Raw genomic sequence first — 21,654 nt, forward strand, 5'->3', positions numbered from 1 at the left:
CTCCTCTGTAATCCATCAAAAGAGGTTTTGAAAATTTTTCGACCATTTGATTGTTAGAAAGGCTCATCTTATCTAGACGTTTTTGACCAGACACATTTCTTTCATTTTGAATATTTGGTTGATCCTGCATAAAACTCTGGGCTTCAATTAAAGTTCCATAACATCTGACTTTTTGCTTCTCATCAACATCGGTTTCAGCGATACGAATTCCACTGTTTTCTTCTCGAATAGCCGAAACAATGTTTCCATCGAAAGCCTTTGGATGCAAGTTACGTAAATATTCTGATTTGTTTAGATTTTCTGAAGCTTCGTTGTCATGTTCAACATACGTATTTTGTATATTGATGTTTTCTGGCTGTTCATCTCCTCTGTCAGCTTTTTGAAGGGGTTTTGGAAATTTTTGAAAGACCAGATTGGTAGATAAGCCAGGGTTATCCAGATCTGCGTTTGTCTCAAGTTTTTTTGTCCCACATATAGGAAATTGTCTTGCACTAAAAGTATGCGTGTTATTTTGCACTACGGGAACGATGCTGTTAATCTGACGTTCATTGGTTTCACATTCTTGAGAAGAGCCTCCTGAATGTATGTTGGTGCTATTTTCACCATCAGGGTGGGCGAAGCGAGTTTTTTTGTTTTTAGGTCCCTCAGAAACCTCTATCCTAGTCTTGTTTTTGTATGCTGCCCCAGTTTCAACGATTGTGTTTCCTATCGGTTTGAGCGTTGCGAATTCCTTCATCAGTTGTATTTTATCATCAGTACTTAAGGGTGGATGACAAGGTAGTAATTCAGAAGGGACCAACATCTCGCAAGTTTTACTAGAAATTTGTTTTCTTTCTTGCTCTGTTGGATCTTTTCTCCTCTTCCAAAGCACCTTGTTTTCATTATTGTATCTCTGTTCACCACACAGTTTTTCTGGTCCACTTGATTCTGACTGTTGATTTGACCAACCTATTTCCAATGGCCTTGTGACTGAACCATGTTTACCATTTGGCTCGACTGGAACGTTCTTTTTTTCCAATTCCTTCATCAGCCAATTTATTTCGCCAATTTGACTAGAAATACTATTCGGCTCTATTGGAACATCCTTTTTTTCCAATTCCTTCGTCAGCCAATTTATGTCGGCAATTTGACTAGAAATTTCCTTGTTTTCTTTCTCTGTTAGATCTTTTCTCTTCTTCCAAAGTACCTTTTTTTCATCATTGTATCTTTGTTCATCCCACAACTTTTCTTGTCCACTCGATTCTGGCTGTTGATGTGTTCCACCTATTTGGAATGGTCTGCTACCACAACCATGTTTACTACTGGACTCTATTGGAACGTCGCTGGTCTGACCTTCATTTGTCTTAGGATTTTCAAGAGATCTTGCTGAAGGGTTTTCTTGAAAATTTGGAACCGTAAAAGAAGTGCTAGGGGTACTATTTCCACAATCAGAGTGGATGAAGCGAGGATTTTTGTTTTTAGGCTCCTCAGAAGTGTCTAGACTAGTTTTACGTTTCATATTGTTGAAACTTCTATTTTCATTCATTTTTATTCTTTCTGTCTTTATTGACTGTTTTTTTTTTGTTTTTTTTTTCTATACTAGGTATGTTTACAAATATATACTCTCAGTATGTCTTTTTCTTTTGTGTCTAAAAAAATAATGTTTTGAATCTATTTGGATCGAATGGAGATCTTTTGAAATTAAACAGGGGATAAAAGAATTTTGCATTTTGCAAGAAACTTCCTTTTGCTTTTCTTTTTCTACTATTGTAATTTAGCTGCTTTTGCCTTGCGAATGTTTGATGTCACTTAAGTGACGTCATTTAGTATGACGTCACTTAAAGAAGCCTTTTAATAGTTCATGTATATTTTTTATAAATATTAATAAAAAAACAAGTTTTTCAACGGAAAATAAGGAACGACATTAAAACTTAGAATGAACAGAAATTATTCCATATGTGAAAAGGGCTGTGCCCTCCTCAACGCCGTGTTCTTTACGCTAAAGTTTGACTCTTATCACAGTTCTACTTTTTAAAACAAAAAAAACTTTCGCATAAAGAGCGGGACTTTGAGGAGGGGACAGTCCTTTTCATATACGGAATAATTTCTGTTCGTTTTAAGTTTTAATGCTGCTCCTTGCTTTCAGCTAAAAAAAACTTGTTTTTTTTATTTTATTTTGGAGCGTTTTTTAATTAATTTATGTTTTGATTTTGGCTCACCGCACATGAATAATTAAAACAAAATTTGCTTATTAATTTGTTCTTGGCTAAATAGTTTTGATCGGACGATCTTGATAAAAAAAAGGGGTGGGGTAGGAGGCCTAGTTGCCCTCCAATTTTTGGTACTTAAAAATGCAACTAGCACTTTTTTTTTTATTTTTTTAAGAACGATTTTATTAGTAATAAATATACGTAACTTACGAATTAACTTCTGTAACGAACTTCTATATTTGTATACTTTTATTACGTATATGAGAGGGTTCGCACCCTCGTCAACACCTCACTCTTTACACTAAAGCTTAAATTTTGTCCCAATTCTTAAGAATGGCCCCTGAATTACAAAGGCCCCAGAATAAATAGTTGAAATTACTAAAAATACTTTAGCGTAAATAGCGAGGTATTGAGGAGGAGACGAACGCCCTTATATACTGAATAATTTCTGTTCCTTATAAGTTTTAATGCTGCTCCTTACTTCCAGTTGAAAAAAACTTTTTTTTTCTCATTGTTTTTTTTTTTAAATAATGCTAAAAAATCCTGCGCCCCCTTCATGGAAACTCTTCCCTCATGATAAATTTCTCCATGGAAAGAAAAAAAAAACTAGGAAAAAAACAAATAAACACGCATCTGTGATCTTTCTGCTGGCAAAAAAAAAAAAAAAATTCCACATTTCTGCAGATAGGAGCCGTTGTAGTCCTGTGGTTGCGCAGTGGATTTGACCTTAGCTTGGTAATACGGGACCCAGAGATCGAATCATGCTGCAGCAATGCACTGCAGGACCGACGCAGAAACCTTAGTAGTCAAGAAACGTCGTTAATCTGACACACACACAGGAGCCTTTGTAACCTTTACAGTAATTGTAACCTTTAGAGTAAGGTTCTCTGATATGCTGACTCTGACGGCGTGATTTTCATTAAGATTCTATGACTTTTAGGTGGTGTTTCCCCCTTTTTCAGAAAATTAGGCAAATTTTCTCAGGCTCGTAACTTTTGATGGGTAAGACTGAAACTTATATATTTAAAATCAACGTAAAAATACGATTCTTTTGATGTAACTATTGGTATCAAAATTCTGTTTTTTTAGAGTTTCGGTTACTATTGAGTCGGGTCGCTCCTTACTACAGTTAGTTACCACGAGCTGTTTAATTTGCTTTGAAGTTTTGAAAAGGTATATATTACGCAACCGCAGCAGATTTGTTGAGTTGAGTAATTTTTGGCTGAGCTCCAGCATTGATTTCTGAGATATTATACCCTCTGCTGATTATTTGTTCTTTATATCACCTCAATCTATTCTGTTTCTATTTGTTCCTGATGTTCGTAACAAGACATTTGCATTTATCAAAGGGAAATATTTTTATCTGTTTAATTTTTGGTTGCAGCCAATAAGAAAATTATTTACAAAGCTCTGATTTTAGACTGTGTTTATGTTACACTCGACAGAATAAATAGCCATTGGAATGTCTCAAAATCTAAAAAAAAAAAAAAAAACAGTTGTAAGGCATTGTACCAGTTTGACTTGATGACTTTTTGACCGCCTGCATACACATAGTGCATTTCGATTTAATTTAAGATCCACCGAAAAATTTCCTGAAAATTCTCCTTAATACCTTTGGCAGTTGTTGGGACATTGCTGATCCGTCTTTTTGACAACCTGAATTCGAATATTTTGTTTTGATTCAGTCCAACATACTCCCAACATTCCCTGAATTTCTACCCTTAGCTTTAGTAGTACTAATAGTAGTAGTAGCGGCGGTAATAGTGGTAGATGCTTTTCTGACATCCTGTATGCACATATTGTGTTTTGAGTTAGTTTCTAAGGTATCTATATATATAAAAATAAGTTGTCTGTGTGTCTGTCGAGCGACGTCATGTTTGTGTGTCGACTGACGTCATGTTTGTCGACTGACGAAATTACAGACTGGGACATCGGGACACAGATGATGACCGGGACACCGGGACATCTACATATATAAAAATAAGTTGTCTGTGTGTCTGTGTCGAGTGACGTCATGTTTGTGTGTCGACTGACGTCATGTTTGTCGACTGACGAAATTACAGACCTGGACATCGGGACACAAATGACGACCGGGACACCGGGACATAGGGAATATAAATGACGACCGGGATACTCAAAGAGAAAGCGACCGGGACACAAGGAATGTTTGATTAGCAATCACCATCAACAAAGCACCGGGACACAAATGACGACCGGGACACAGGGAATATAAATGACGACCAGGACACTCAAAGAGAAATTACAGACCATATATATAAAATAAGTTGTCTGTGTGTCTGTCGAGTGACGTCATGTTTGTGTGTCGACTGACGTCATGTTTGTCGACTGACAAAATTACAGACCGGGACATCGGGACACAAATGACGACCGGGACACCGGGACATAGGGAATATAAATGACGACCGGGACACTCAAAGAGAAAGCGACCGGGACACAAGGAATGTTCGATTAGCAATCACCATCAACAAAGCACCAGGACACAAATGACGACCGGGACACAGGGAATATAAATGACGACCAGGACACTCAAAGAGAAATTACAGACCGGGACACTGGAACACAAATGACGACCGGGACAACGACGGGGACACAGGGAATGTTCGATTAGTAATCACCATCAACAAAGCTCAAGGGCAATCATTAGAATAATGAGGTATAGATCTGAATACAGATTGTTTTTCCCATGGACAATTATATGTTGCATGTTCAAGAGTCGGTAAACCTGACAATCTATTTATATGCACAGACAATGGGACAGCCAAGAATGTTGTATATTCGCAAGTTTTACGTAGTTAAAAATATATATATACTAGCTAATGGGGTGTCCCACCTGTGAATATAGATAGATATATATATATATATATATATATATATATATATATATATATATATATATATATATATATATATATAGATATATATATATATATATATATATATATATATATATATATATATATATATATATATATATATATATATATATATATATATATATGTATATATATATATATATATATATATATATATATATATATATATATATATATATATATATATATATATATATATATATATATATATATATATATATATATGGTTTTAACTACGTAAAACTTGCGAATATACAACATTCTTTGCTGTCCCATTGTCTTTGCATATAAATAGATTGTCAGGTTTACCGACTCTTGAACATGCAACATATAATGGTCCATGGGAAAACAATCTGTATTCAGATCTATACCTCATGATTCTAATGATTGCCCTTGAGCTTTGTTGATGGTGATTGCTAATCGACCATTCCCTGTCCCGGTGTCCCGGTCGTCGTTTATATCCCCCTGTTTCCCCCGGTGTCCCCGTTGTAGTTGTGTCCCTGTGTCCCGGTCGTCATTTATATTCCCTGTGTCCCGGTCGTCATTTGTATCCCGGTGTCCCGGTCTGTATATACATTCGTTTTTTAGTTTTGTTTTTCTCCTTTATTTTTTTCCTTTTTTTTTCTTTTTTAGTTTATTTAGATTTTTAGATTTTTTAGTTTTTTTATTAGTTTTTAGTTTTTTTTTCTTTTTAGTTTTTTTGTAGTTTTTACCTTCTTTTTAGTTTTGTTAGTTTTTTTTTTTACTTATGTCCTGGTCGTCATTTATACTCCCTGTGTCCCGGTGCTTTGTTGATTGCTAATCGAACATTCCTTTTGTCCTGGTCGCTTTCTCTTTGAGTGTCGTCATTTATTTTTTTCTTTTTTAGTTCTTTTAGTTTTTACCTTTTTTATTTTTTTTTAGTTTTTTAGATGAAAATTTTTTTTAGTTTTTTCCTTTTTTTCTTTTTAGTTTTTTATTGGTTTTTACCTTTATTTTAGCTTATTTTTCAGTTTTTTCCTTTTTTTAGTTTTTTTTATTTTTTATTTTTTTAGTTTTTTACCTTTTTTTAGTTTTTTTAGTTTTTTAGCTTTTTTACTTTTTTTTATTAGTTTTTAGTTTTTTTGTAGTTTACGCCTTTTTTTAGTTTTTTCAGTTTTTTTTAGTTTTTTATTGGTTTTTACCTTTATTTTAGCTTATTTTTCAGTTTTTTCCTTTTTTTTAGTTTTTTTTAGTTTTTTTAGTTTTTTACCTTTTTTTTAGTTTTTTTAGTTTTTTTTAGTTTTTTAGCTTTTTTATTTTTTTTATTAGTTTTTAGTTTTTTTTGTGGTTTTTGCCTTTTTTTAGTTTTTTTAGCTTTTTTATTAGTTTTTATTTTTTTTGTAGTTTTTACCTTTTTTAGTTTTTTTTAGTTTTTTAGATGAAAATTTTTTTTAGTTTTTTCCTTTTTTTCTTTTTAGTTTTTTATTGGTTTTTACCTTTATTTTAGCTTATTTTTCAGTTTTTTCCTTTTTTTTAGTTTTTTTTTATTTTTTAGTTTTTTTAGTTTTTTACCTTTTTTTAGTTTTTTTAGTTTTTTTGTAGTTTTTGCCTTTTTTTAGTTTTTTCAGTTTTTTTTTTAGTTTTTTATTGGTTTTTACCTTTATCTTAGCTTATTTTTCGGTTTTTTCCCTTTTTTAGTTTTTTTTTAGTTTTTAGTTTTTTTAGTTTTTTACCTTTTTTTAGTTTTTTTAGTTTTTTAGCTTTTTTATTTTTTTTATTAGTTTTTAGTTTTTTTTGTAGTTTTTGCCTTTTTTTAGTTTTTTTAGTTTTTTAGCTTTTTTATTAGTTTTTAGTTTTTTTTTGTAGTTTTTGCCTTTTTTTAGTTTTTTTAGTTTTTTAGCTTTTTTATTTTTTTTATTAGTTTTTAGTTTTTTTTGTAGTTAGTTTTTTTAGTTTTTTACCTTTTTTTAGTTTTTTAGTTTTTTTAGTTTTTTAGCTTTTTTATTTTTTTTATTAGTTTTTAGTTTTTTTTGTAGTTTTTGCCTTTTTTTAGTTTTTTTAGTTTTTTGGCTTTTTTTATTAGTTTTTAGTTTTTTTTGTAGTTTTTGCCTTTTTTTAGTTTTTTTAGTTTTTTAGCTTTTTTATTTTTTTTATTAGTTTTTAGTTTTTTTTGTAGTTTTTGCCTTTTTTTAGTTTTTTCAGTTTTGAAGTCACCTGATCCAGTTTTTTCAGGTGACGTCACCTGATCCACAGATCCACACACAGACAACTTATTTTTATACATATAGACTAGCCACCCCCCCCCCAAGCCCCCCCGCGCGCGTAAGTCGTTACGCGCCATATTAGTTACGCGCCATTGTAGTTGTGTCCCTATGTCCCACCTGTGAATATAGATAGATAGATATATATATATATATATATATATGTATATTTATATATATATATATATATATATATATATATATATATATATATATATATATATATATATATACATACATATATATATATATATATATATATATATATATATATATATATATATATATATATAATATATATATATATATATAAATATACATATATATATATATATATATATATATATATATATATATATATATATATATATATATATATATGTTTTTAACTACGTAAAACTTGCGAATATACAACATTCTTTGCTGTCCCATTGTCTGTGCATATAAATAGATTGTCAGGTTTACCGACTCTTGAACATGCAACATATAATGGTCCATGGGAAAACAATCCGTATTCAGATCTATGCCTCATGATTCTAATGATTGCCCTTGAGCTTTGTTGATGGTGATTGCTAATCGACCATTCCCTGAGTCGCCATCGTCATTTATATATCCCCCTGTGCACCCCGGCGTCCCCTTTGTAGTTATGTCCCTGTGTCCCGGTCGTCATTTATATTCCCTGTGTCCCGGTCGTCATTTGTGTCCCGGTGTTCCAGTCTGTGATTTCTCTTTGAGTGTCCCGGGCGTCATTTATATTCCTTGTGTCCCGGTGTCCCGGTCGTCATTTATATCCCCCTGTGCCCCCCGGCGTCCCCATTTTAGTTGTGTCCCTGTGTCCCGGTCGTCATTTGTATCCCGGTGTCCCGGTCTGTATATACATTCGTTTTTTAGTTTTGTTTTTCTCCTTTATTTTTTTCCTTTTTTCTTTTTTTTCTTTTTTAGTTTATTTAGATTTTTAGATTTTTTAGTTTTTTTATTAGTTTTTAGTTTTTTTGTAGTTTTTACCATTTTTTTAGTTTTTTTAGTTTTTTTTTTTACTTATGTCCTGGTCGTCATTTATACTCCCTGTGTCCCGGTCGTCATTTGTGTCTCGGTGCTTTGTTGATTGCTAATTTATATTATATTTATATTTATATTTTTTATATTTATTAATATTTTTTTAGTTTTCTTTTTCTCATATTTTTCAGTTTTTTCCTTTTTTTTAGTTTTTTCTTTTTTAGTTTTTAGTTTTTTTTTGTTTTTTTACCTTTTTTTAGTTTTTTTAGTTTTTTTAGTTTTTTAGCTTTTTTAGTTTTTTTTATTGGTTTTTAGTTTTTTTTTAGTTTTTGCCTTTTTTTAGTTTTTTCAGTTTTTTTTTAGTTTTTAGTTTTTTACCTTTTTTTAGTTTTTTTTAGTTTTTTAGCTTTTTTAGTTTTTTTTCTTTTTAGTTTTTTTTGTAGTTTTTACCTTTTTTAGTTTTTTTTCTTCTTTTGTATTAGTGTGAAATAATTCAGACGTCATATGCGGATAAACACGACGTCACTCGACAGACAGACAGACAGACATAACCCACAAACAACTTATTTTTATATATATTTATTCATATTTTTTTAGTTTTCTTTTTCTCTTTTATTTTTCAGTTTTTTCCTTTTTTTTAGTTTTTTTTCTTTTTTAGTTTTTAGTTTTTTTTAGTTTTTTACCTTTTTTTAGTTTTTTTTAGTTTTTTTAGTTTTTTAGCTTTTTTAGTTTTTTTATTAGTTTTTATTTTTTTTGTAGTTTTTGCCTTTTTTTTATTTTTTTCAGTTTTTTTAGTTATTAGATTTTTACCTTTTTTAGTTTTTTTTAGTTTTTTAGCTTTTTTAGTTTTTTTTTCTTTTTAGTTTTATTGTAGTTTTTACCTTTTTTAGTTTTTTTCTTCTTTTGTATTAGTGTGAAATAATTCAGACGTCATATGCGGACAAACATGACGTCACCTGATCCACAGATCCACACACAGACAACTTATTTTTATATATATAGAAGATATATCTATCTATATTCACAGGTGGGACACAGGGACACGACTACAATGGCGCGTAACTAATATAAAGCGTAACGACTTACGCGCGCGGGGGGCTTGGGAGGCGCGAAGCGCCCCCACCAACTAGGTGCTGGGGTGGCGTCGAAGCGCCACACCAACAGCTAGTTATTGATAAATCCTTTTGACAACCTGTTATAGATAGTGCGTGTGTGGTTGCAGTGGTAGCTGCAACCTAGTAAAAGACGAATTTGATTTAGTTCAGCTTCCCATAAACATTCCCTGAAATTTTGACCTGAATATACTTAGCCTTAGTAGCAGTCGCAATAGAAGTAGTACAAGTTGTAGTAGTAGCAATAGTAGTAATAGCATTAAAATGGCTTGCACATATTAGATTTTCGTAAGCTGATCACTTTCTTCCCCCTTATTATTCCCTGAAAGTTCCAAACTAATATCCCAAGCCCTTCCTGAGATATGCCCTTTTGACAACCTGCACGGACATTGTGTATTTTGATTTAGTTTAACATTCCCTAAAGGCTTATATAAGCTTTATTGTATTTAAACAATGTGCGAATTGCATTACTTACAGCTCTTTCCGCGAGGGCTCTAGGGTGGGGGGGGGGGTTACAGAATGGCTATCTCAAAATTAAAAGTAGTTGTCTATTGGGGAAAGTGGCGTGGGAGGGGAGCTGGTTGCTCTCCAATCTTTTTTTACTCTTAAAAAGGGCACTAGAACTTTAAAGTGTGTCCACTTAGCTCTTTACTTAGGCAGAGCTATCTGAGCTGCCTATGTTTCCAAAAATATTTCGGTAGCAGTGCCTCTTTTTAAAAAAGGCAATAAAATGTTATATGAAAATTTTAGGTCTGTTTTTATGGGGAATATGGTAAGTAAACTATTTTGTAAGGTTTTGGAATTCAGGCTAAGAGATTGGTTAGACAAAGAGGAAATACTGGGTTCGGTACAGGCGGGATTCAGATTGTTCAGCACTTTTAACCATATTTTTACTTTGGAAATATTGAGACAGAAATATGCTAGAGGGAAAAATGGTCGGCTATTCGTAGCCTTTTTAGACCTGAGAAGTGCTTTTGACTCGGTAAACAGGGGGTTGTTAATTGAAAGCCTGTTAGAAATACGCTTGTCGTATGGTTGTGTAGCGATAATAGCAGTTATGTATCGAAGGGTAAAGTTTGTTGTGAAGGTGAATGGGAAAATTTTCTAACCTGGTTGCGTCTCATGAGGGTGTGAAAACATGATATACTTTATCCCCTAAGCTTTTCTGCTTGTTTCTTAATGATTTAGACAGTTTTATGAAAAATAATGGAGCCCCATTTGTATCTTTGGATTGGTTCAGGCTATCATGTATGTTATTTGCGGATGATATAGTAGTAGTGGCAGATAGTAGGGAGAATCTTCAGAAGCAATTAGATTTAACACAAGATTACTTAGAAAATAAGGATTAGAAGTTAAATACTAAGAAGTCAGTAGTACTAGTATTTAAGAGCAAAGGAGAGGTTGATTCTGAGGTGGTTTTTAATTTTGGAAGAGTGATGCTGGAGGTTAAAGAGGAGTTTGTTTATCTGGGTGTTAAGTTTAGTGCACTAAAGGGGATATCTAGGCATGTGGAAGACTGTAATTTAAGGGGTAAAAGGTTAACAAATATGCTGTTGAGAAGTAATTTAGGGCAGCTTGCTGACATGAGGATTCAGAAAAGGGTGTTCCAGACAAAAGTAGTCACTAGTCTACCTTGGGGGTCGGAGGTTTGGGGTTTCGCTAAAGCCGCTAAGTTAGAAGTAGTTCAACTAAGATATTTTAAGAGAATGTTAGGCTTGAAGGATTCATTTAGTTCAGTGGTATTGAAAGGAGATTTGGGCTTTTCACTTTAAGGAGTGGTAGATTGGTTAAAATGGTGAAATATTGGGTGAAAATAATTAGACTACCTAGAGTTCAGCTTCTTAAGTCTTAAGTATTTGGAGAGTTTGAAGGACGGTAGACGGGATTCGTGGGCAAATCAGGTCAAGAAAATACTGGACATTTTGGGCCTTTCAGAGATGTGGAATGAAGGTAAAGGACCAGTGGATGGAAGCGTTTCAGTATGGAAGGAAGTTCAGTGAATCCTAAACGACCAAGAAATCCAAGAGTGGCAAACTCAAAAGGACCAATCGGTGTCTTTGAGGTTTTACTCCCAAGCTAAAGAGTGTTGGGGAGAGAAAGTTTATTTTAAATTTGGGTTGATTAGGGAGGACTTGAAGAATTTGTTGTTGCTAAGAGGAGATAGTTTAGATTTAGGTATCAGAAGGAAATATTTGGGAAAGTTTAGGCAGGAGGCAGGCCCCTACTTTTGCCCTATGTGTGGCGGGGGGAATGAAAATTTAGTTCATTTTGTATCCGAGTGTGAAGAGCTGTCTGAGTTGCGGAAGAATGTTTTGGACGAGTGTTGGGGAGTGAATGCTGGTTAAAGGAGCGAATGGCTGAGAGGAATGGATATGCTATTAAACAGTTGTGTAAGTTTCTTCGTTTAGGGATTAAGCATAGGGAATCATGTTTGAGGAATTAGCTTGGTAAGAGTTTATTTACGGGTGTTTCTGAGTTCATAAAGTGTTTGCAAGTTTGTTTGCTTGTTTAAGTTGTTTGCAAGTTTGTTTGCTTGTTTAAGTTGTTTGTAATTAGGTGTTTGTTTAAAGTTGTATATGCTTTGCTATGGCCTGCAGGCTTTTTTGCAAATAAATCTTATCTTATCTTATGAGATTGGTTAAGCTTAATGTTACCCATCAAATACTACGATTCGGAGAAAATATGCCAGAATTTCGAAAAAGGTGGTACCGGTATATAACCACTAAAATTTGAGTGATCTTAATGAAAATTGCACTATTGAATTTGGCATCTCTGAGAACACCACCGTAGAGGTTTCAGGCTCTTATCTGCATAAATGTTGAATTTTGCATTTTATTCCCAGGATAAATATCACATGCGTGTTTATTTATTGTTTTTTATGACACTTGCTTTCTACCAAGTCACATATAGCAATCGCAAATTCTGTCGGTCTGTCTGTCTGTCCCGGTTTTGCTACTTTAGGCACTTCCAGGTAAGCTAGGACGATGAAATTTAGCAGGCGTATCAGGAACCAGGCCAGATTAAATTAGAAATTGTCGTTTCCCCGATTCGGCCATCTGGGGGGGGGAGTGGGGGGACGGTTAAATCAGAAAAACTAGAAAAAAGAGGTATTTTTAACTTACGAATGGGTCATCGGATCTTAATGAAATTTGATGGTTGGAAGGATATCGTGTCTCAAGCTCTCATTTTTAAATCCCGACCGGATCTGGTGACATTGGGGTGAGTTGGGAGGGGAAACTAAAATCTTGGAAAACGTTTAGAGTGGAGGGATCGGGATGAAACTTGGTGGGAAAAATAAGCACAAGTCCTAGATACCTGATTGACATAACCGGAACGGATCCGTGCTCTTTTGGGGAGTTGGGGGAGGGTTAATTTTGAAAAACTAGAACAAATTAGGTATTTTTAACTTACGAAGCAGTGATCGGATCTTAATGAAATTTGATGTTTGGAAGGATATCGTGGCTCAGAGCTCTTATTTTAATCCCAACCGGATCCGGTAACATTGCGGGGAGTCGGGGGGGATCTAAAATCTTGGAAAACGCTTAGAGTGGAGGGATCGGAATGAAACTTGGTCCCAATGAAATTTTGTGTTTGGAAGGATATCGTGTCTCAAGCTCTCATTTTTAAATCCCGACCGGATCTGGTGACATTGGGGTGAGTTGGGAGGGGAAACTAAAATCTTGGAAAACGCTTAGATTAGAGGGATCGGGATGAAAATTTGGTGGGAAAAATAATCACAAGTCCTAGATACGTGATTGACATAACCGGAACGGATCCGCTCTCTTTCGCGGAGTTGGGATAATTGAAAAAAATTAGAAAAAATGAAATATTTTTAACTTACGAAGGAGTGATTGGATCTTAATGAAATTTTATATTTAGAAGGACCTCATAACTCAGATTTCTTATTTTAAATCCCGACCGGATCCAGTGTCATTGGGGGTGGGATCGGAAATCTTGGAAAACGCTTAAAGAGAAGAGATCAGGATGAAACCTGGTGGGAAGGGTAAGCACATGTCCAAGATACGTGACTGACATAACCGAACCGGATCTGCTCTCTTTGGTGGAGTTGGGGAAAGGGAGTAATTTGGAAAATTAGAAAAAATGATGTACTCGTAACTTACGAACGGGTGATCAGATCTTATTTAAATTTGATATTTAGAATGATCTTGTGCTTCAGAACTCTCATTTTAAGTCCCAGCTAGATCCGGTGACATTTGGGGGGAGTTGGAGGGAGAAACCAGAAATCTTGGAAACCGAAAATCTTGGAAAACGCTTAGAGTGAAGAGATCGGGATGAAACTTGATGGGAAGAATAAGCACCAGTTACAGATACGTGATTGACATAATTGGAACGGATCCGTTCTCTTTGGGGGAGTTGGGGGTTGTTAATTCGGAAAAATTAGAAAAATTGAGGTATTTTTAACTTAAGAACGGGTGACCGGATCTTAATGAAATATGATATTTAGAAGGAACTCATGTCTCAGAGCTCTTATTTCAAATCCCGATCAGATCTCTTAACATTGGAGGGAGTTGGAGGGGAAACCAAAAATCTTGGAAAATGCTTATAAATGTCGTAGATACGTGGTTGACGTAACCGGACTGGATCCGCTCTCTTTGGGAGAGTTAGGGGGTGGGGTTCAGTGCTTTGGCGACTTTGGTGCTTCTGGACGTCCTAGGACGATGAAAATTGGTGGGCGTATCAGGGAGCTGCACAAACTGCCTTGATAAAGTTGTTTTCCCCGATTCGACCATCTGGGGGGGCTGAAGGGAGAGAAAAAAAAAATAGAAAAATTGAGAATTTGAGAGAGCGGATGCGTGATCGGATCTCAATGAAATTTGATATTTAGAAGGATATCGTGTCTCAAAGCTCTTATTGTAAATCCCGACCGGATCTGGTGACAATGGGGGAGTTTGGGGTGGGGGAACGTAAAATCATGGAAAACGCTTAGATTGGAGGGATCGGGAATAAACTTGGTGGGAAAATAAGCAGAAGTCTTAGATATGTGATTTACATAATTGGAACGGATCCGCTCTATTGGGGGGGGGGGGGAATTCTGAAAAAATAGAAAAAATGACGTATTTTTAACTTACGAAGGAGTGATCGGATCTTCATGAAACTTCATATTTAGAAGGATCTCGTAACTTAGATCTCTTATTTTAGACTTCAACCGGATCCAGCGTCATTGGGGGGGGGGGCAGTGGGGGGGACCGGAAATCTTAGAAAATACTTAAAGCGGAGAGATCAGGATGAAACTGGATGGGAAGAATAAAAACCTGTCTAAGATACGTGACTGACATAACCGGACCGGATCTGCTCTCTTTGGTGGAGTTGGGGGGGGGGGGGTTAATTTTGAAAATTGAGGTATTTGTAACTTACGAAAGAGTGACCAGACCTTAATAAAATTTGATATTTAGAAGGATCTTGTGCTTTAAAGCTCTAATTTTAAATTCCGACCAGATCCTGTGACATTGGGGGAGTTGGAGGGGGAAACCGGAATTCTTGGAAAGTGTCAAAATTGGGATATTTTTATCTTACGAATAGGTGATCGGATCTTAATGAAATTTGATATTTAGAAGGAATTCATGTCTCAGAGCTCTTATTCCAAATCCTGACCAGATATCTTGACATTGGGGGGAGCTGGAGGGGGAATTCCTGGAAAACACTTGGAGTGGAGGAATCGGGATGAAGCTTGGTGGATAGAATAAGCAAATGTCCTTGATATGTGATTGACGTAACCGTAATGGATTCGCTCTCTTTGGGGGAGTTGGGGGGAGGGGTTCAGTGATTTGGCGAGTTCGGTGATTCTGGACGTGCTAGGACGATGCAAATTGGTAGGCGTGTCAGGGAGCTGCACTTGATAAAGTTGATAAAGTCGTTTTCCCAGATTCGACCATCTGGGGGGCAAAAGGGAGAGGAAAAATTAGGTATTTATAACTTACGAGTGGGTGATCGGATCTTAATGAATTTTGATATTTAGAAGGACATCGTGACTCAGAGCTCTTATTTTAAATCGTGACCGGAATTAAGCCTCTGATTTTCCTTTTAAATCAATCTATTGATTCTTAGAATTTTGTTAGAGCTCTTGGCTCTTAGCTCTTTTTGCCTCGTCACAAGTGCCATATGAGCTCTTAGCTCTTGTTTACCTCATAGATAAGAATAAATGGTACTTAAGTGATATAGCGACCAAACATAAGAAGTGAAGTTAGGTTAATCCTAATGAAATATACCAAGATATAATGAAAATATAATACTTTAGTAACAAAATATTGGAAACTAGAACAGACAATTATGGAAAGCAGGCCGTCGAGAACGCATTATATTAAATACCTAACCTAACCACCTCTATATTTAATATTTCATTAAAATATACCTGCATAGTGCTTTATCTGGCTCAGGCTAAGCTGGTTCTGATTATCTCCGAGTGGACACAGAAAACCAATTTCATTACAGATCAAAAACAAAGTGTGGTCGCTATAATACCCAACTACCGAATAAACAAATAGATAACTGAGAATATTTCACAACTTTTTAATCAAGTCAAAACTTAAAAGAATTAAACCTTTCTTGGTTTCAATTAAGACTAAATTTGAAATCTATTGGTTAAAACTTGACTAAGCCTCGCTTATAATGTTGTTTGACTAGGCAGCTCTAATGGTTTACTTTGTGTTTCGATCTGAAACGATTTTAGGGAGTTTTGGCCTATTTTTATTACTATGGGACGCTTTCATCTCTTACTGTATTGTAGCTATCGCTACAACCACGCTTGCGTGCTTGTACTCAAGTTAGAGGAAGGACCTTTCGAAAGTACGTTCTAGAAGAATGTAATTTTCTTCCAGAAAATTTATTCTGAATTTAAATTTGATTTATTTTTTTTTTTTTTTAGAAATGATCATTTCTTTTTGAGCATCTGGGGTAAATTTGAAGCACTTTCTCTGCAAAATCTGTTGTTCATTCTGTCTACTTAGTCAGAGGGTAAGATACTCTCTGAAAGATCATCTTTTAGAAGTTCGCTATGACAACCAATGGCTTACTTGTATTTTTTCAGGTGGGAGGGGGGGCTATAGCTGAAAGCTATTGAGTCGATCAAAACTTACTAGCAACATAGCCTATTGCTATTGCATTTTCTTTCTTCTTTTTTATTGACGTGTCACTGGGCTCATTTATCTCGAGGCTATTTGACCAAAGAAATCTGGAAAAACGAGAAGCTCATTACCTAAATTCTAAATTAAGTCTTATGATACATTGTTCTTATCTATTGTAACGTATTATTCTTTTGGTAGGTAGTCTTCGTGAGAGAATAGAAGGAAGAGATGCCTACTTTTATTTGACTGCTTTCTCCTTCACTCTGGTGATGACAATTATCGCTCTGTCTACTTTACAAGTGAGTATTATCTGTCACTGAAAGTGTGTAAGACTTGACTATTAATTCTTTTTACCGTGAGTAATAACCACGACTTGGACAATCGAGACAAAAATCCTACTGAGACAAAGTTACTTTAATGGGGTTTGGTCAGGCCCAGGCCCTCACATAACAAGTACGATATTTATGGACCTGACGATTGACTACTTTATTAATGAATAAGTTATATCTGTCATCACAACTTCTTACTCAATATTAAGTAATACCTAAATATTAAAGACATTATTAAGACTTGAACGATTATATGTAGAGGGTAATTTTGAGACTTGTGAGAGTAAGTAGACCAAATTGGAACTAAACTTCTGTTCTAAGTAAGGCTATAACTAAGGTTGAGACGCATTGGAACCTGCTACATATAGTTGAAATCAATGCAGACATTCAAAATAGCACAACTGAAATACCTAAAGAAAGAACTTGCAGTTTGTTTGTTTTTTTACACAGTGGTAGGGCCGCGGAGTGTTTACTAGTATGACAGCCTCAGAAAATGGAACTTACATCTTTAGACCCTTAGACACGAAATTTAGACCCTTTATAAAAAGAGTTTATAAGAAATTGATTAATAAAGGTAACCGGAATACGCTGGAACTTCATTGGAGGGGGTTAATATTGAAGCTATGAAGGATTGGGTTGGAGAAAGAGCGTCTTTGCCCTTACAATGTTATGGTAATTTCACCCTACTTCGTAAAAGCTTTCACACTAGCATAACTTTAGGCTTTACGTCATGTTATTTAATCTTAAGGAGCAGATTTGTCTGCAACGTAGACAGTAGCAAATAGGCTCGAGCTCTGCATATAGCGTATCAAAAAGCCAACATAGTAAAAAAAATATTTCTAGATTAGCATTCAATAATTTTGAAAGTAAATTAAAACTTTTCTTAGAAAGTTTTCAATGCAAGTTTTTCCTAGAAAGTCTTCTCCATTCACATTTTTATTTTTTAGCTATTCGCTTTTGATGATTGTGAGGATGTTAAATGCTGATTAAGATGGTTTTATGTACTTACTTAAGTGTGAAAGGTTATTCTTAACCTAACGTAACTTAACCACTTAGCAGCAAAAATTTACGTACGTAGTGTGAAGACTGCTCTAGTAGTAGTAACAGCATTTTATCTCTTATGCAATGTTGCTTTCTGTCCCAAAAAAGATGTCTTTAGACATTCTTTATGTCCCAAAATGGCTAGAGCAATCTTGCTTTAATATTTAACAACAGTAACATGTTAAGGCTTTAAAAAACTCTATACATTCAGTTTCAATTCGGTCATTGATATCTACAATAAATCAGAATAGACAGATAGTTTCGCAATCCTACTTTAGATAGTAGATAAATATGTAAACTACTTAAATATGTAACCTACTTAAATATGTAAACTCTTATGCCTATATTCGTTGATGTAAATTTCAAAAGGTATTTACAGTAGTTCCATAATATCTGGGGGACACAAATGTTAACTAACGTTGATACAAATTGTGTACAGAAAAGAACAAAAGAGGATAAAACCGTAACCTCAAAATGAACAAACTGAACCATCAAATAAAACAAGATCAAGAGAACGACCTGAGAAATGTAAATATACGAGGGGTGATAATTAACGACTTTGACAATCAAAAGGAACAAGACCAATCCATGCAACTAAAGCAAAAGGCGCTGAAAATATTTCTGAAGCAATGATAAACGAAAATAAAGATCAAAGACATATGTAGTTAAAATGCTAGTGAAACCGACAATTAGAGCAAGTAAAAAACGAAATTGAAGAATATAGAAACTTGCAAATAAAAGATAAGTGGCAGTGAGAATCACAACGACTCGTGAAGAAAAAAATATGCGGTTGCAGGACCTGCAACAGTGAGGATCAGAACGAATCAAAATGAAAATGAAGAACAGAGAAATACGTAGTTAGAAGATGTACGGTCACGAGAACAAAGAAATATGTAGTTAGAAGATAATCAGCAGCGGGAATTACAAGCAACAGCAGGAATCAGAACTTGTCGAAGATGAAAGTGAAGAACAAAGAATTGCAAGATTAGTAAATACGCTAAAGCAAGTATCAAGAGCCTCAAAAATAACAGTGAAGAATAAATAACTGTGCCGTTAAAGGACAGCGTGAACCAAAACGAGTCAAAAATGAAAAGTGCAGAAGAAAAAAAGGTACATATGTACAAAATCGTACACACTCGAGAACAAACTGCTTCCATCTGTCTGTATTAAGGGACAATTAGCTTACACTCGGTGAAAAATAAGTGACAGGTGGACTTTAATAATTTGGGCTCTATATTTGCACATTAGGAAGCGGTGGGGGTAAAGTATTTGGACAGCATGAAATTAGAAAACAATTCTTACTTATTAATATGCAGAATAATTTTAGCTAACGCATTTTGCACTTGCCCTTGAGCTTTGTTGATGGTGATTGCTAATCGACCATTCCCTGAGTCGCCATCGTCATTTATATATCCCCCTGTGCACCCCGGCGTCCCCTTTGTAGTTATGTCCCTGTGTCCCGGTCGTCATTTATATTCCCTGTGTCCCGGTCGTCATTTGTGTCCCGGTGTTCCAGTCTGTGATTTCTCTTTGAGTGTCCCGGGCGTCATTTATATTCCTTGTGTCCCGGTCGTCATTTATATCCCCCTGTGCCCCCCGGCGTCCCCATTGTAGTTGTGTCCCTGTGTCCCGGTCGTCATTTATATTCCCTGTGTCCCGGTCGTCATTTGTATCCCGGTGTCCCGGTCTGTATATACATTCGTTTTTTAGTTTTGTTTTTCTCCTTTATTTTTTTCCTTTTTTCTTTTTTTTCTTTTTTAGTTTTTTTAGGTTTTTAGATTTTTTAGTTTTTTTATTAGTTTTTAGTTTTTTTGTAGTTTTTACCATTTTTTTAGTTTTTTTATTTTTTTTTTTACTTATGTCCTGGTCGTCATTTATACTCCCTGTGTCCCGGTCGTCATTTGTGTCTCGGTGCTTTGTTGATTGCTAATTTATATTATATTTATATTTATATTTTTTATATTTATTAATATTTTTTTAGTTTTCTTTTTCTCTTATTTTTCAGTTTTTTCCTTTTTTTTAGTTTTTTCTTTTGTAGTTTTTAGTTTTTTTTTGTTTTTTACCTTTTTTTAGTTTTTTTTTAGTGTTTTAGCTTTTTTAGTTTTTTTATTAGTTTTTAGTTTTTTTTTAGTTTTTGCCTTTTTTTAGTTTTTTCAGTTTTTTTTAGTTTTTGGTTTTTTACCTTTTTTTAGTTTTTTTTAGTTTTTTAGCTTTTTTAGTTTTTTTTCTTTTTAGTTTTTTTTTGTAGTTTTTACCTTTTTTAGTTTTTTTTTCTTCTTTTGTATTAGTGTGAAATAATTCAGACGTCATATGCGGACAAACACGACGTCACTCGACAGACAGACAGACAGACATAACCCACAAACAACTTATTTTTATATATATTTATTCATATTTTTTTAGTTTTCTTTTTCTCTTTTATTTTTCAGTTTTTTCCATTTTTTTAGTTTTTTTCTTTTTTAGTTTTTAGTTTTTTTTAGTTTTTACCTTTTTTTAGTTTTTTTTTAGTTTTTTTTAGTTTTTTAGCTTTTTTAGTTTTTTTATTAGTTTTTATTTTTTTTGTAGTTTTTGCCTTTTTTTATTTTTTTCAGTTATTAGATTTTTACCTTTTTATAGTTTTTTTTAGTTTTTTTAGCTTTTTTAGTTTGTTTTTTTCTTTTTAGTTTTTTTTGTAGTTTTTACCTTTTTTAGTTTTTTTCTTCTTTTGTATTAGTGTGAAATAATTCAGACGTCATATGCGGACAAACATGACGTCACCTGATCCATCCACAGATCCACACACAGACAACTTATTTTTTACTTATGTCCTGGTCGTCATTTATACTCCCTGTGTCCCGGTCGTCATTTGTGTCTCGGTGCTTTGTTGATTGCTAATTTATATTATATTTATATTTTTTATATTTATTAATATTTTTTTAGCTTTCTTTTTCTCTTATTTTTCAGTTTTTTCCTTTTTTTTAGTTTTTTCTTTTGTAGTTTTTAGTTTTTTTTTGTTTTTTACCTTTTTTTAGTTTTTTTTTTTTTAGTTTTTTAGCTTTTTTAGTTTTTTTATTAGTTTTTAGTTTTTTTTTAGTTTTTGCCTTTTTTTAGTTTTTTCAGTTTTTTTTAGTTTTTAGTTTTTTACCTTTTTTTAGTTTTTTTTTAGTTTTTTAGCTTTTTTAGTTTTTTTTCTTTTTAGTTTTTTTTGTAGTTTTTACCTTTTTTAGTTTTTTTTCTTCTTTTGTATTAGTGTGAAATAATTCAGACGTCATATGCGGACAAACACGACGTCACTCGACAGACAGACATAACCCACAAACAACTTATTTTTATATATATTTATTCATATTTTTTTAGTTTTCTTTTTCTCTTTTATTTTTCAGTTTTTTCCATTTTTTTAGTTTTTTTCTTTTTTAGTTTCTAGTTTTTTTTTTAGTTTTTTACCTTTTTTTAGTTTTTTTTTAGTTTTTTTAGTTTTTTAGCTTTTTTAGTTTTTTTATTAGTTTTTATTGTTTTTGTAGTTTTTGCCTTTTTTTATTTTTTTCAGTTTTTTTTTTAGTTATTAGATTTTTACCTTTTTTTAGTTTTTTTTAGTTTTTTTAGCTTTTCTAGTTTTTTTTCTTTTTAGTTTTTTTTGTAGTTTTTACCTTTTTTAGTTTTTTTCTTTTTTTGTATTAGTGTGAAATAATTCAGACGTCATGTGCGGACAAACATGACGTCACCTGATCCATCCACAGATCCACACACAGACAACTTATTTTTATATATATATATATATATATATATATATATATATATATATATATATAT

At 33.5% G+C, this 21,654-nt stretch overlaps 1 protein-coding gene across 1 annotated transcript in view; it reads left to right on the forward strand.

Moving 5' to 3' along the window:
* Positions 1-21,654, forward strand: part of LOC136038749 (protein smoothened-like) — a gene marked incomplete in the record, with an annotated part of 120,216 nt that overhangs the window by 49,381 nt on the left and 49,181 nt on the right. Inside the window, 1 exon segment of the mRNA XM_065722106.1 lies at positions 16,694-16,794. Coding sequence (XP_065578178.1) covers positions 16,694-16,794 — 101 coding nt within the window.

Source organism: Artemia franciscana, chromosome 18 (genome assembly GCF_032884065.1).
Source record: "Artemia franciscana chromosome 18, ASM3288406v1, whole genome shotgun sequence".
NCBI lineage: Eukaryota > Metazoa > Arthropoda > Branchiopoda > Anostraca > Artemiidae > Artemia > Artemia franciscana.